The 13,364-nt window shown below is 41.3% G+C and overlaps 1 protein-coding gene across 3 annotated transcripts in view; it reads left to right on the plus strand.

The window, feature by feature from the left end:
- ATP8A2 (ATPase phospholipid transporting 8A2) overlaps positions 1 to 13,364 on the plus strand; it is a 340,878-nt gene that overhangs the window by 17,541 nt on the left and 309,973 nt on the right. The window contains exon 1 of one of the 3 annotated variants that reach the window (XM_068930207.1): positions 12,169 to 12,302. The exons of the other annotated variants lie outside the window; for them this stretch is intronic. Coding sequence (XP_068786308.1) covers positions 12,233 to 12,302 — 70 coding nt within the window. The 5' untranslated portion in view covers positions 12,169 to 12,232. Of the gene's footprint in view, positions 1 to 12,168; positions 12,303 to 13,364 lie in introns of those variants that run through there. 3 annotated transcript variants of the gene reach the window in all.

The raw sequence follows: 13,364 nt of genomic DNA on the forward strand, positions 1-13,364 counted from the left end.
TGATGGAAGGAATTGTAGGAGAGAAGACTGTAGCTGACTGCTTGATCAGTGCCTATGCTGACCAAGCAGTTCCTCCAGGTTACTTCTGGATCAGACTTTGTCTTCCCTCTCTGCGAGGAGGGATGTATGGATTTGTGGGGACCTCTTGGTGGATCGACAAGTTCAGTGTATGTACATGTGGTCATGCTATTCAAGCTTTTTCCCAGGGTCTAGTGTTGCTCTGCTAACATCCTCCAGTTTATCAATTGTGGTGGGGCTTGAGTGTTGCTGTTTTGGGCAGATGTAGGAGTAAAAGATGTGTGGGAGAACCCTTGAGGGTGAGGTGGGAGTTGCCTGTCACGCTGGACGTCTGCATGATAAGTTATCTGCAAAGCATGGAGGTGTGGAAGAGTATGAATCAAGTACTTGAAATCTTCTTGTAGACCAAACCAACCCTATATTGGGTTGGTTAAGCTACCAGATCCTCTGTGGGGACAGAAACAAGTACCTTTGTCCAGCAGGAGTGTTGAGATAGCTTTGATTTTTTTTTTTTGTTTTGTTTTGTTTTTCAAAGCTGGCCCTGCTTCAGGCAGGGCAATTCCTTTAGCTTAGCACTCAGAGGCTGCCCTATCTCACCTCTTGGTAGAGAGCAGGGCTAATAGTGCCACGGAGTTCAGTGGGGCACACTTGGCTTTCTGCTAGCTGGGCCCTTCTGGGTGACAGCAGAGGGCTCTAGTGAGATAAACACAGTGTTAGATTTGTTGCACTTCTGTAATGTTTCATGACAAAATGCCGAGTGGCTTGCACTTGTTCAGTTTGGGCATTAGGGCCACGGGCTGCGGTCTTTTATTCTGAATTGTTAGAAATTAGAAGCATAAACTACACATCTGCAATGTAATATTCACCCTGATATTTTTATCACCCATATCTGATCAGGGCAAGATATGCATCCTTGTGTGTTGATAATAGATTAGGTACTTTGAAGAAATGGTCTTTTCTGTGGCGCTAAATATAGTAGTCCTGATGGTGCCAGTGAGCCTGTGCACTGGCATAATTGCTCCTTGATGCAACTGTGGTACACACTACCTCAAAGTATGGTGTTTCTAATGCATTTTATTATTCTTATTCTACTAGACTCTTCCACAAAACCAGTGTACTCATGTGCATGCGTGCACGGGAAGAGAACAAACCTGAGCTCCTTAACTAATTGCTGTTTTCCTAGAGTGTTTTAAAAAATTTCATGAAGCGGTGGGTTTATCTTCAAAAAACTGATAGCGACTGATGGAGGTTTAAGTGCTCTGCTGCTCCTGCCTCTCGCTTGGAGCTGTAGGATCCCCCTTAGGGTGGGAGCATTGCTATTGACAGACGTCACGGCTGTTCTGGAGCGCTGTCTCAGGAACAAATGGCTCCTCTAATCTGACTTTGACAAATCCAATGAACTATCTGAATAACAATTCAGCCTAGTTAATTAACCATGTCTGCTTGGTGAGCATTGTGATGTTAGTATGGCTGGTGCTATATTATATGCTGTCTTTCATCTTCCCCCTCCTGCTGCCTGTGGTTCAGTAGTTCGTTAGGTTACGGGTGTACCTGGTAGCGTAGTGCCCTGCCAGACAAAGCAGGGACAGAGCAGGTGTGCGGTGTAAATAATTAACAGGGTTTGTGTGTCTTGCACGAGTCTAGTCATGTTGTTATGAGGGGAATGGTGAAACTGCAGGCTGATGTAAGGTATACATTGCTGAGTTTTGTATTTAATGTAGATCTGGATTTTGTTGGAATTATTCATGATTTACATGGTGGTAGCAGAAGTTAGCTTTCCTGAAGACTAGAGGTTAGATTACCCACAGCTGCCAAAATGGAATTATCCTCATCTTACAGGCTCTCTACCTACCTATTGTGGATTCTGTTGTTGATTGTAAAAGCTGTTTCTGATATGTAATGGAGGATTGCTCATAGAAGAGATTCTGTGTAGAGCTGTTAATCATCAGAACTTAACGTAGTCCTGACACTTCACATGAGTTTTAAACTTCATCCTGAGAACCTGCAGGAAAAAAATCACATTTGGTCTCTGTGCTTGTCACTTCAGTACGATATCATTGAAGCTTTAACTTCCCATTTAGACTTTGTCCACAGATCGGAAGTTAGGCCATATGGCTTTGTTAGACAAGAGAGCAGTGAAGTGAGCCAGTTCACTTCTGGGTGAGTGCAAGTGTGGCCTTTATTTTTAAATGAATTTTATTAGTGTTTCAGTTGGTAAATAAATCCTCTTCTGGTATGTTAGAAGACTAAAGGCAGTGGTCTGTGGGGAAGGTTAAGTACTACTGCCATGGGGTATGAAGAATACATTTCTTTGCTTTGCTTTCTACTACAGATGTCTTGCTGGCAGCAGTTTTTTGTTAAATGCTTTTTTTTTCCTTTTATGTCAATTTAGAGTTTGTCTCTAGAAATAAAGTGAACCAAATCTGCTCTTTAGTGTTGTTGATGCTGAGTTAATATAATGTGCAAATAAGTGCAGGAGACTATAATGGCTTCAGGCTAGTTAAGACAAATCAACTACAGCGATATTTTTAACATGATTAATACTTGACTCTTGCTCGTATTTTCTTCCATCCTTTCATTCTTAATATCCTGTTGAATAAAGTGCATGTTATTTTTATTGGTAATACTTCATTGTTTGTGAGTACTTCATCCTTTTTGTCTACACTGATATTCTAGCTTTCTAAAATGAAAAGTCCATTTAATAAGGAAGTAATTGCTTTGAGGCAAAAGCATTGATAGCTGAATTGCAAGAAACACCTATTAATGGTCAAATTCTTCCTTAACTTGTATTTTTTGGAGGTTCCTGAACTAGTGGTAGGGCACAAGCTTGACTTTAGGCGTTGGATAATAGATTTATCTAGTCATTGCTTCTGTTTACTTAAAAGTTTGTTTTCTGTAGGTTAATCTGATGTTTACCTACTATGAGTTTAAGTGAGGTCAGGAGTTGCCCTGTATCTGGAGCGCAGTTCTAGTTGGGATTAAAGCCATTCATAATTTACTTTTCATGCCAGTGGAATCTAAGATCTAATTGACGCTGCAAACTTTTTTTTTTCCTGGGGAAGTTGTAAATCAATGTGTGAACAACTTTCTTCTGAGAGTCCGGGGTGTGTTTACAAAAGTCATAAGCATAGATGAGTTCAACTGACACAGCTGTATTTCTAGCATAAGGGGCAGGGGAGATCTTGCTATACTAGTACAAAAAACAGCTTTTGGAGGTAAGGTCAGCTGAAGTGCTTTCTGTCATTCAACAGATTGTCATAACAGTCTGAGTGTGGACGTGTTAACAGTGAGAATAGGTGTGATCCTGCATCTCTTCCATTTCAAGTTTGGGAGACTTCTCTGGAGTACTTAACAGGGGATTCCTCTCTGTGATAACTGTCAATGTCCATCTTAGTGACTTTTCCTGCTATTAGCATAGGAATTTGGGCTGCTGTTGTTACCCTAGACCATATTTTCCTTAGAAATGAAACTGATGGTTTGTGCTTCAATTGTGGCTACTACTGCTTAATGAATAATTCTTTTGGGAACATAAAACACTTTGTAAAGAGCAAGGATGCTTTTCCACATGTAGATAGCATCAGCACAATCTGGGAACAAACGTAGCTGTATGGAAAGTCTGTTTTGTCTCTTCCTTTGCATGTGGAGTGTCTTTTTTTTTAAGAAGTGTTTTCTAGGATAACTTCTGCCCTGGATTTTGCATAGGTGGGACACTACTTAGAACTGTACCGTAAGGCCCTTCTAGGGATGTGTGCTTACATAAGTAGTAAGCAAGTAGCTTACTACTGGCAACTGGCACTAGTTGGACAAGACTATTCTTGTGTTCTTCAGAGGATTTTTTTGGTTTTACTTGATAACGTGTGTGTTTGACTGAGAGAAATCGTGGGAACACCATGCTTTGACAAGTTTCTTGTTTCAGTTAAAGTACTGTTTTTGTTGTGGAACCTGATGTGCCCCTTTCCTATAAGCCTTAAAGTTGAGACCTGAAGTCAGTTCTTGAAATGAAGTAATGTTTCATTGCCTAGCTGGATTAGTGGCCAGAGGTGTCAGCATCTTAGGGAACCAAGCTCTTGAAACTATAAAAAATTCGCAAAGGTGAAATAATTTTTTGCAATTTTAATTTGAAACTTACTGGCTGACATGTGTGTGCTGGAGGAGCAAGAGTCATTCTTTACATATGGTAGGTTAATGGGGCTTTGTTTCATATCTTTACACCAGCTCATTAGCCTATGGGAGGAAGGGGAGTACTGCATTTCAGACCTGCTGCACTTTGGGAAAGTCATGGGACTCTGCAGTCACTGGCACCATGAGCAGGTTTTGACCAAGTCCAAAATCATTCTCTATTTTGGTTGGTATGGGGTTGATAGTGGCACATGGAGTGTAAGTGTGAAAAGTCTTTTGCACAGTTCCTCACCATTACCACTGTGGGAGTTTGTAGGAGGCCCACAGGTTCTTGCTTTCTTATGGACAGAACTCAAAACAACATCAGATTTGTTCTCCTGGGTCATGTGTATTAGGTATCTTGATCAAATAACTGACCAAACAGCTGGAACGGGAGGAGTTAAGAGCAAGGACATCTTGCTCTGAGAAATGGTATCTGTTAAGTAAAACTATGAAAACCGTTTTTTGGTGTATTGCATGCTGTAGCCTTTGGTTATCAGATCTATGCTTGCTTTATTTGGGTAGTGAAGACAGCCTGAGGTAGTGGCTGAAGGGGAAACTTGGTTCTCTTTGTGTGGAAAGATAAGTGGAGTTAAAGTAGTGGAAGAGGATGGTATAAGACTGCAGCAGGAGATGTAAACTGTGATAAATTCAACAGTCCACATCTCCTGCCATCTGGAGCGTGGCAGTTCTGGGTACAGTCACAATCCTCACTTGCAGTGGGGCAAAAGCTGTAAGATTTAAATGTAAAAGCTGTGAGATTTAAACGTGGCGCTAAAGTATAGCTCGTTTTCTCCAGTAAAGAGAAGCATCTGAAGCAAGAGCTGCCTTTCATTGTGCTTTTTATTATTTTTTTAACCCAGCTCTTCTATTTCAGAGTTGCGATAGCATGTTTCAATGGCAGCCTTGAATACACAATTAGTTGTCAGGCATCTTTCTCCTGGAGAATACAGCAGAATGGTTTCAAAGCAGTCCTATAGCAGACCTGATGTGAAGTTACCTTTTCTCTTCCCCTGCAGAAGCCAAGTCTGTTAGCAAATGGGACTGGGTACCTCAGTGCTAATACTGAGGGGTGACGTACAAAACAGGAGGGCGCCCAGCCCAGTTCTCTCTTAAGACTCTGCCCTGGGAAAAACACGCTCAAATTTGTTTCCCTCACGTGTCCTTGAAAAGAAAGCAATATTTACAATAACTTTTTACAGAACAAAGATTCTGTAGACAACAGAAATACAGGAAAGCCTCCTTTACTGGATTAGTGGAGTGTGATAAATCTCATATTTACTAATTATATGTACAGCAGATGACTTAGCTGTAGATGTTGTGGTAATATGGGCTTTGGTGTACAACTGTGGAATCAAAATTTTTAAATATGCTTAAGAATTTCATAAACAGATAATTTGCCTGACTCATCACTGAAGACCTTCATCCTACTCTAATAGTATTAGACCACAGGAACAAGAAGCTGGAAATTGATTTTTCATCTTTGTGGTGCATGTGTTTGCATGCATGTGCTTGCTGTTTCCTGACTTAAGGCATGCTATCAGTAACTTGGAGATTGTCTGATAAAAAATTAATTGGAAACTGCACTTTCTGTTATTAAATTATTAGAGGTTACACTGTGGTCTCCCTAGCTGCTAAATTGCATTGAGAATTAAATCCCCTGCCAGGGTATGCTACAGAACATGAATCTTCTGATTATACAAGCTAGGGAAATATATTTAAGAGCCGATGTTTACTCTTTTGTTATGAGCAGATGTCTGTTAGAATCGCCTTCCTGAATCTGCAGACAGTTCTGTGCACATCGGAGTCAGTGTTTATCATGAAAACATAAAAATAATGCTAGATGCAAGTGTTTTATCTCATGACCTTTTTGAACAGGTGCTTTATGTAAATCTTGAAGGGATAAATACTGGACAAGGGGAAGAGCAGGCTTCTGAACATCAGCATCCAAATAAGAATAAATGAACAGCTTTGGTCGTGCCAAAGCTTTTTGCTGGAAAATAGGTTCTGCAGTGCAAGTGGCTGCAGCAGTTACTGCCCACTTAATCACCTGTACTTGAAAAATTGGTCCTCGTGGTTGTGGAAACTGAGGAGTATGTGCTACAGCTTTTGAACTAGTGGGGTTTGATTCACCAGCAAACTGATTTGAAATCACTTGAACACGTTGTGTGACAAACACCTACTGTACAAGAGCTGTTTACTACTAAATGCAACCAGTTTGTTTTGTGAACAGCAGTCTTTGGGAGAAGGTGAAGTGACTAAATGTTTTACTTAGGTGCTTCCGCAAGCCAGCCTGTCTGTTTTGAGTCAACATGCTATAGTTTTCTAACTGCCAGAACAGTGAGATTTTTGGAATAACCTCTTGGTACTGGATGGAGCTGCTAGAGGTAATAGGTGGAAAATTTGTCAGTCCTTTCCAGTAAAACTCCAACGAGCTTAAGTGATGCTGAGTTTATCCTGGAACTACTGAACCATATGCTTTCTTACACGTTGTTTACTCCGAATGTTATTTGAATTGTGAGTACCTTACAACAGAAATATAACAAACATACAAATTACATCTAAATATAGCTGTAAAGGTAGGTAGGCCTTCTAGCAGATAACGATTTCTAGAGCAATTGGTATGGCTGGTGGCCAGTACTCATTAAGTGACCAGAGCAGAAATAAATGCAGTTAAGCCAATTGTGGTGTTTTGCTTCTGGCTTGTAATGCTCATTGGCTTGTCACTAGCCTGGCTTGTGATACGTGTTTATTCCTTTTCCCACAGCGGCGTACAAAGAATGAAGAAGTATTTACTTTATTACTAATTCTTCATTTGGCACAGCTCTGTCTGAAACAACTCGCACAGCTCTGTGCTGGTGGACCCCACGCTGGCTTCCAGAGCGCTGCTCGTCTGGGCCCGGGAAACAGCCGGCCGCTCGCTCCGCGTGGAGCCAAGGTGTTACCGCTGCTCAGCACTCGGCGGACCAACGGTGTTTTGAGGGTGTATGTGTAGGAGTGGTTTCAAATCCAAACCTGAGCAGCGTTAAGCAGTTTAAACTTCTCTACACGGTATTTTTTTAAGGAGCACGAGTATCTTACCACCTACAAATAGGACAGCTCCCTTTATTAGGATTTATAACCGTAATCATGATATGAAATGGTGTTAGCAAAATACTTTCAGCTTCCAGAAGTATTTGTCCTTCACAAATTCAAATCAAAACATGAAGGTGTATTAGAAAACTTAATTATAAAAACAGTTGAGAAATACCGATGCTCAGCCTGCTTCCTCGGATCTGTGTCTCTGCAGGCATAGTCCCTAGGATATGCTCACCCCTTCTAGCCCTGAGCCCTGTTAGCATGCTTACCTCTTCTAAGAAACAAACTTGAACTTAATCTCTGTAAAACTGCGTTGTACTGTCGCGGTGTCTATATGGTAGTACCTGCTGGTTTAGTGAGGAGGGCCACCACGGAGCATCCTTGCTCTGGATCTTCACATCTGTAGTCTAATTCCTATACAGTTCTTGCTGCTTGCTTTATGCTAGTGGTGTTGTCAACCTTAAATAGTTCTCTGTCCCTTTACTTGTCATATTGATCCTGGGCATTGTTGTCCTTTGAAATTTGTTCTAAGCTCTAATGTCTTCTAAAATGGACTCTTGCTTAGTTGCTTCCTAGTAACTCATGCAGGAGATGAATTCAAGCAAGATCACATAAAACAAAGTTATCAGAAGAATATACTGTATTGCTGAGGAAAGCAAACTGGTGCTTTGAACTGTGGCAATGTTTTCTAACTTTTTTCTTTAAAATATTGAAGCTATGTATGTGGGAAAGCTACATGATTTTTTTGTTTGTTTTTTCCCTCCTCTCAGCTATCATGCTGAAAGAAAACTTACTTTCTTCCGTACGAAATGAGCAGTCCGGTTAAAGACTGAGGAGAGTTATAGCTGCTTTTGGGGATCACTGTTATAGCCATACTGATCCGGAGATACAAACTTGCTGCAAAGAAGTATTTGAATGCTTTACATGTTGAAACAATGTCTAAGCATTCTGAAGCAAAAAACGTGAAATTATTTTGCTGGCAATCATGGAATAATTAGTAAAAGGAATACTGTTTGGGAGGGAACCAAGGCCAGGGAAGGCCTGAGACCTAAATGAACCCTAGTGGTTGGATTTCTGGGAAACATAAAAGCTCAGAAATTAAGTACTGCTACCTAAATCCAATATCATAAAATGGTTTATGGAGTGGATCTGTGACTCTAGGGATATCTCTATTTTATAATTGGTGTATTTTGGTACCCACCTCTCTGATACACTGATATCAGAGGCAGAAATGCTGAAAATAAGTGGAAGGGGTCTTGGCCCTGTTAAGTGAAGCTCTTTGCCTGGGCTGCAGAAGCATTGCACAGCTCTTGACTTCAGCCATCTGTGCCAAATTCCCTGGCTGCAAAAAGGAAATCTGTCTTGGCAGCTGGGTGAACTGAGAGTAAATTAACACTTCTGAGTGAGGTGGCTAGAGACTTCCTTGTGATATTTTGTCAATGACTAACTGAAATACTAGCTGTTAACCAGCATTTTTCTAGTAGATCACTTAGCTGTACATTCCTGGTTTATTTTAGCGCTTAGTTCTGATTATATGGATAAAGAAATGAAAATCACAGAGTCACTTTGAGTACAGATGTCAGTATGTATAATTATGTACTGACTTGGTATTTAGTGACTCAATTATTAACAAGCTTATGCTTTAAGTGTAAGTAGCTTTCTTAGGAAAGGAAATGGATGAGCGATAGTTTGTTTTGTTCTGTTTGCAAGTTCTGTGTGTATGTGGGGGGGTTTTGTCTTTTTTATCAAGCCCTTTCCTATGTACATTAAGTATCTGGGATACTCGATGAATACTAAACTGGTAAAAGGCTATTAGGGAAGTGTACATAAACTTTAAAAAATAACTTATCTTAAAGTCTATTATTGTACCAGGGGAAAAAATGTTTGGCTCAAATGTGACTTATACTTTGCCAAACGTCCTCACTAAATCTGAAGCAAAATATCTATTACATCAGGTCTGAACATTGTCTTCAGCACTAAAGCAAATCCCAAGCTCCTGAATTTCAAGATAGTTCAGGTGAGAGCCTTACGTTGAGCTTCCAGATCAGTTTCACGTTAGCACCTGGGGAGGTAAACGTGCATGGAGAAGGAAATCAGCCTTTGGTTACAGAGCCCTGAAAATGGGATACATGTTGGCTGTAAAGGGCCAGGGATGAGAAGACAGATGAAACAAACCCACCAAAAAAACACCCCTCCAAAACAAACAAAACAAAACCAAGAAAAAAAAAAACCCTAAACCCTCAGAAGCCACAACTCTAAGCATGATCTCTAAAAAGGCTTTGTAACATTTTGGTATCTGACTCAATTTTTCAATGCCTAGAGCTGACAGTACTGACTGCAGATACTCAGCTTTATGCATGGAAGGATTTTCAGTCAGAAAAATGATACAGGAAAGTACACAGGTAATAGCAATATGCCAGCAGTACTGGTCCAAAATACCCCCTACAAGTTCTTGAACATACTGTGAAAACGGCTTAAGTAAGTGCTGTTCATCCTGAGAAACAGGAACCCTTAGAGGGGTGTACACGAGCCATTGTGGAAAGTTAAGGAGCTTTTAATGATATTTTTCTCAGTAACCCATAACAAGAAAAATCTGTTCATAGCTAGGTTTAGAACAACACAATAAAACTGGTCAATATATTAGTCGTGAGAGCCTGCTTAAAAAGTTAGTCTCTGTATCCTATCCAGTGAATGTTTGTGTCACACCAGTCAAGGAAAAAAAACTACCTCGAAACTTAGAACGAAACTGTAATATCGATGCAGTCTAAGTGTTTAGATAAGGCTTTTGGCCTTTGAAAGGAAATAACATGAAGTTGTGTGTGATCTGGTTATCTCCTATGTATAATTCAGTGTTTTCATCGAGAGGTGTTCATAGCAGAGCAGATTTGTGTCCAAAATACATCACTCAAGCTTATATGTCCAAAGATACGCTTCTTGTCTAGTGTAAGTATTGGGTACTAAATTTGAAAAGGTCCAAGGCAGGCTTTGCAGGGGAGTACGTGGTGCAATCTTTGCTGCTTTCCACTTAAAGGCCAACCTGCTTTGTGCCTCAGTGTCCCAGGCAGGGAAGCAGGAGATGGGTAAACTCAATTTACCTGTTTGCCGTGTAGTACAAGAGCAGGCAGATGTTACGGACACCATGTGTTTCTGAAGCAGAGGAGCTGGAAATAAGTTGCTGAAATTGGGGATGACCATGATAGCAATAGTAGGGCTATATAGAGTAAATCAAATCCAGGGCAGAAAGCAAGCAACATCCAGCAGATACAGGTCTGTGCTGGCTGGCTTGGTGCTGCTGCTCGCTTCCCTTGGGAGGTGGTAATGTTGCCTTGCAGGCAGCTTTCTGACCTGGCGGGCCGGGAGAGGGGTAGATGATGCTTGCTTCAGCATAGGTCATTCATCTACCCCATATTAGGAAACCTCTAGTCTAGGCTAGCTGAGTCAACTGGCAAACTCCTGCTGTTTTTAATAACTAACTAACTACAGCAGTATGCAAAGTAGGAATGGGTACAATATTTTTTTTTTGGTGCTTGTGGATTCACTTAGGTAGGAAATAGATAAAGTTCTCAAACATTTTCCTCATGTATTATGCAACCCGCTTCCTTAATGAAAGCTAGATAAGAGCAAGAGTAACTAAAATGTCAAGTATCTTCTCCTGAGCTAGCAATGTCTTCCATGGCTTCCTGTCATTGTCTTAATCACAAATATTTGATATCCTTTGGCTGATGAAATCATTTCCCCACTTTAGTTGCCCCTGTTGTCGGGTGATAGTCCAGATTTTTGCTCCACCCAGCTTGCAGGCTGTGGGAAGAGAGGGCTCAATGTACCCCTCGCCTCTGGAGCCTTGCTTTGCGCAGGCACAAACAAAATGAAACTCCTGAGAGTCCTATTGATGTGAAACATTAGCGTGCCGAATAGTTTCCGAAAGAAAAAACTAACCAAGTTCTAGCTGGTGGTTACCAGTCTGGTTCTTACCTTTCTTCCTGTTAATGTGTCGAGCCTTTTCACTGCACGCAGCTGTCGGGCCATAACTGTAGCCCTTCACTTAAAAGCAGCCACCGTGCCACTGAGGTGGCCTGTGCGCCACAGGGCGCTGCTCTGGCTTTCGGGTACGCTATTAGCACGGTAACTCGAGATACAGTCCAAAAAGGCAAACCCTTGCCTCCTGCCAGGGGTCTCTTGTGAGGCTTGAAGCAAGTTGTTGACACTTCCTTTTTTTATTCCCCGTCTGAAAAACAAACTGCTAGTCTGGATGGGGGCAAGCGAGAGGAGGGAAGACCCGCTGCCAAGGCAGCAAGGACCCTGGAAAGCTGCTGCGAGAGCCGCGAAAAGCACTGCAAAGAGAGACTCGCACCACTGGGGCTACGCAGGGTGAAGGAAAAATGGAAAGATGTATTCTTTCCTTCCTTCCAGGAGAGGGGATTTTTATTAGCTGAAGTGGTAGCTGGAAGAATTCCTGATTTGTTTTTATCTTGTTTGTTCATTGGAGATCTGAAACACTGGCTCTCTTGTTCCCCCTGTTTAGGGGTGGGGGGCATAAGTAAAAAGAAAATAAAACCTTTCTATACCTGCAAAGACAAGTTAATGTCATAGCTCTTAACATCACAGATAACCTCTCCAAGGGGAGCAGAACTCGAATTCTGTTGTAGCCTTTCACTTGAGAAATCTGTGCTTTGAAATTGGGGGGGTGGTGGGGGGCAGCCTGGGACCTGGGCAGGTGATGGTGTTAAGAGCTGAAATGCAGGATGATGCTGAATTCCCTTTTTTCTGCTGAAATGAGTTAGACTGTTCCAGTCGAAGCTGCGGTAGCCTGTGTGCGCGCAGGCACAGACCGCACGCTTGCCTGCTGTGAATCCGATGCGGAGCAGTTTGAAAGTGCAAAACATGTATTTCACAGATTACCATGGGGATCACTTTAATCAGCTTTCAGACCTGCTAATGCTGTAGAGATCTTTGAAGGACTGCTGCTGTTTTCATCTTCATGCAGCCAGTGCGAGACGGAAGGAACAACATGTCCCTGTGCCGTCGCTGGAAGAGATGCGTCTCTATAGGTAACTGCACAATGGGCAGCCGCTTTTGCTGTGTGATATATTGAGCTGTGGGTGAGTAGAATTAACAGCAGCAGCGATGGGAATGCTTTCGAGCAAAAGGTCGGTATGTATTTGGTAAATCTTTCTAATCTGGCACTGGCTGGAAGCCAGTGTTAATGGCCTTGGGGCTTTAACCAAAAGAAACATCTGAGTACAGATAGCTTTACCTTGTAAGCATATAAAGGGGGAAAATGTTTCTTTTTTGTTGTTTAAATTCTCTTAGAAATCAAGATCAGCTGTGCTTGCAGCTGATATGCTTAAAGCTGTTGGTGAATTGTTATGGGAACAGATACATTACAGAAACAAAAAAGCAATTGTGTGCCAGAATACTAATAGAAGGACTGTATGCCAAAGATATTTTTAGCTTCAGCCAACGTTAATACAGGGAAACAAGCCTCAGAGGTGGGAGGAGAGAACTCTGTAACTGCTCTCTTCTAAGGATTAGTTGTGATTGTCAGTTGTGCTAAGGAGATTTCCGATGGCTGTTTTTGCAATATTCCTACAATCACTTTAATAGTTCTCTTATGATAGGTACGTACATGGCCCACAATAGGATTATTAGGCATGATTATCTAAGGTGAAATTCTAGCTCTTTTATCAGATTTAGTATCTTCCTTGATCAGTGAGGTCATTCAGAGAAGAGTTGCTTATCTGTGCTCAAAATATCAGAATTCAGTTTAGCTGTAATTTCTGCCACCCCATGTTCTCATATATATATTTTTAATTGCTGTAACATTATCAAATCTCCGATATTTGCAATTTCTGAAATATAATGATCCTGGAAGAGAAGAGTGGACTTGCTATGTGTGTTTTGAAAAGTAATGTTTTCTAGGTTAGACTTTCTTTTGAATAGGAGGATATATTGAGCTGAAAATTCAAAAGAAATTTCATAGCAGGTAAAAACTGTTTTCATACAAGTGACTGAACGTGCAGAATGGAGGCAATATATACTTTCCTGGGTTTGCACAGTGAAGTCTCCATTTGTACCCTGTTGCCTTGTATCTACATCTTAGATACGTTTTA

The sequence above is a fragment of the Struthio camelus genome, chromosome 1, assembly GCF_040807025.1.
Source record: "Struthio camelus isolate bStrCam1 chromosome 1, bStrCam1.hap1, whole genome shotgun sequence".
Classification (NCBI taxonomy): Eukaryota; Metazoa; Chordata; class Aves; order Struthioniformes; family Struthionidae; genus Struthio; species Struthio camelus.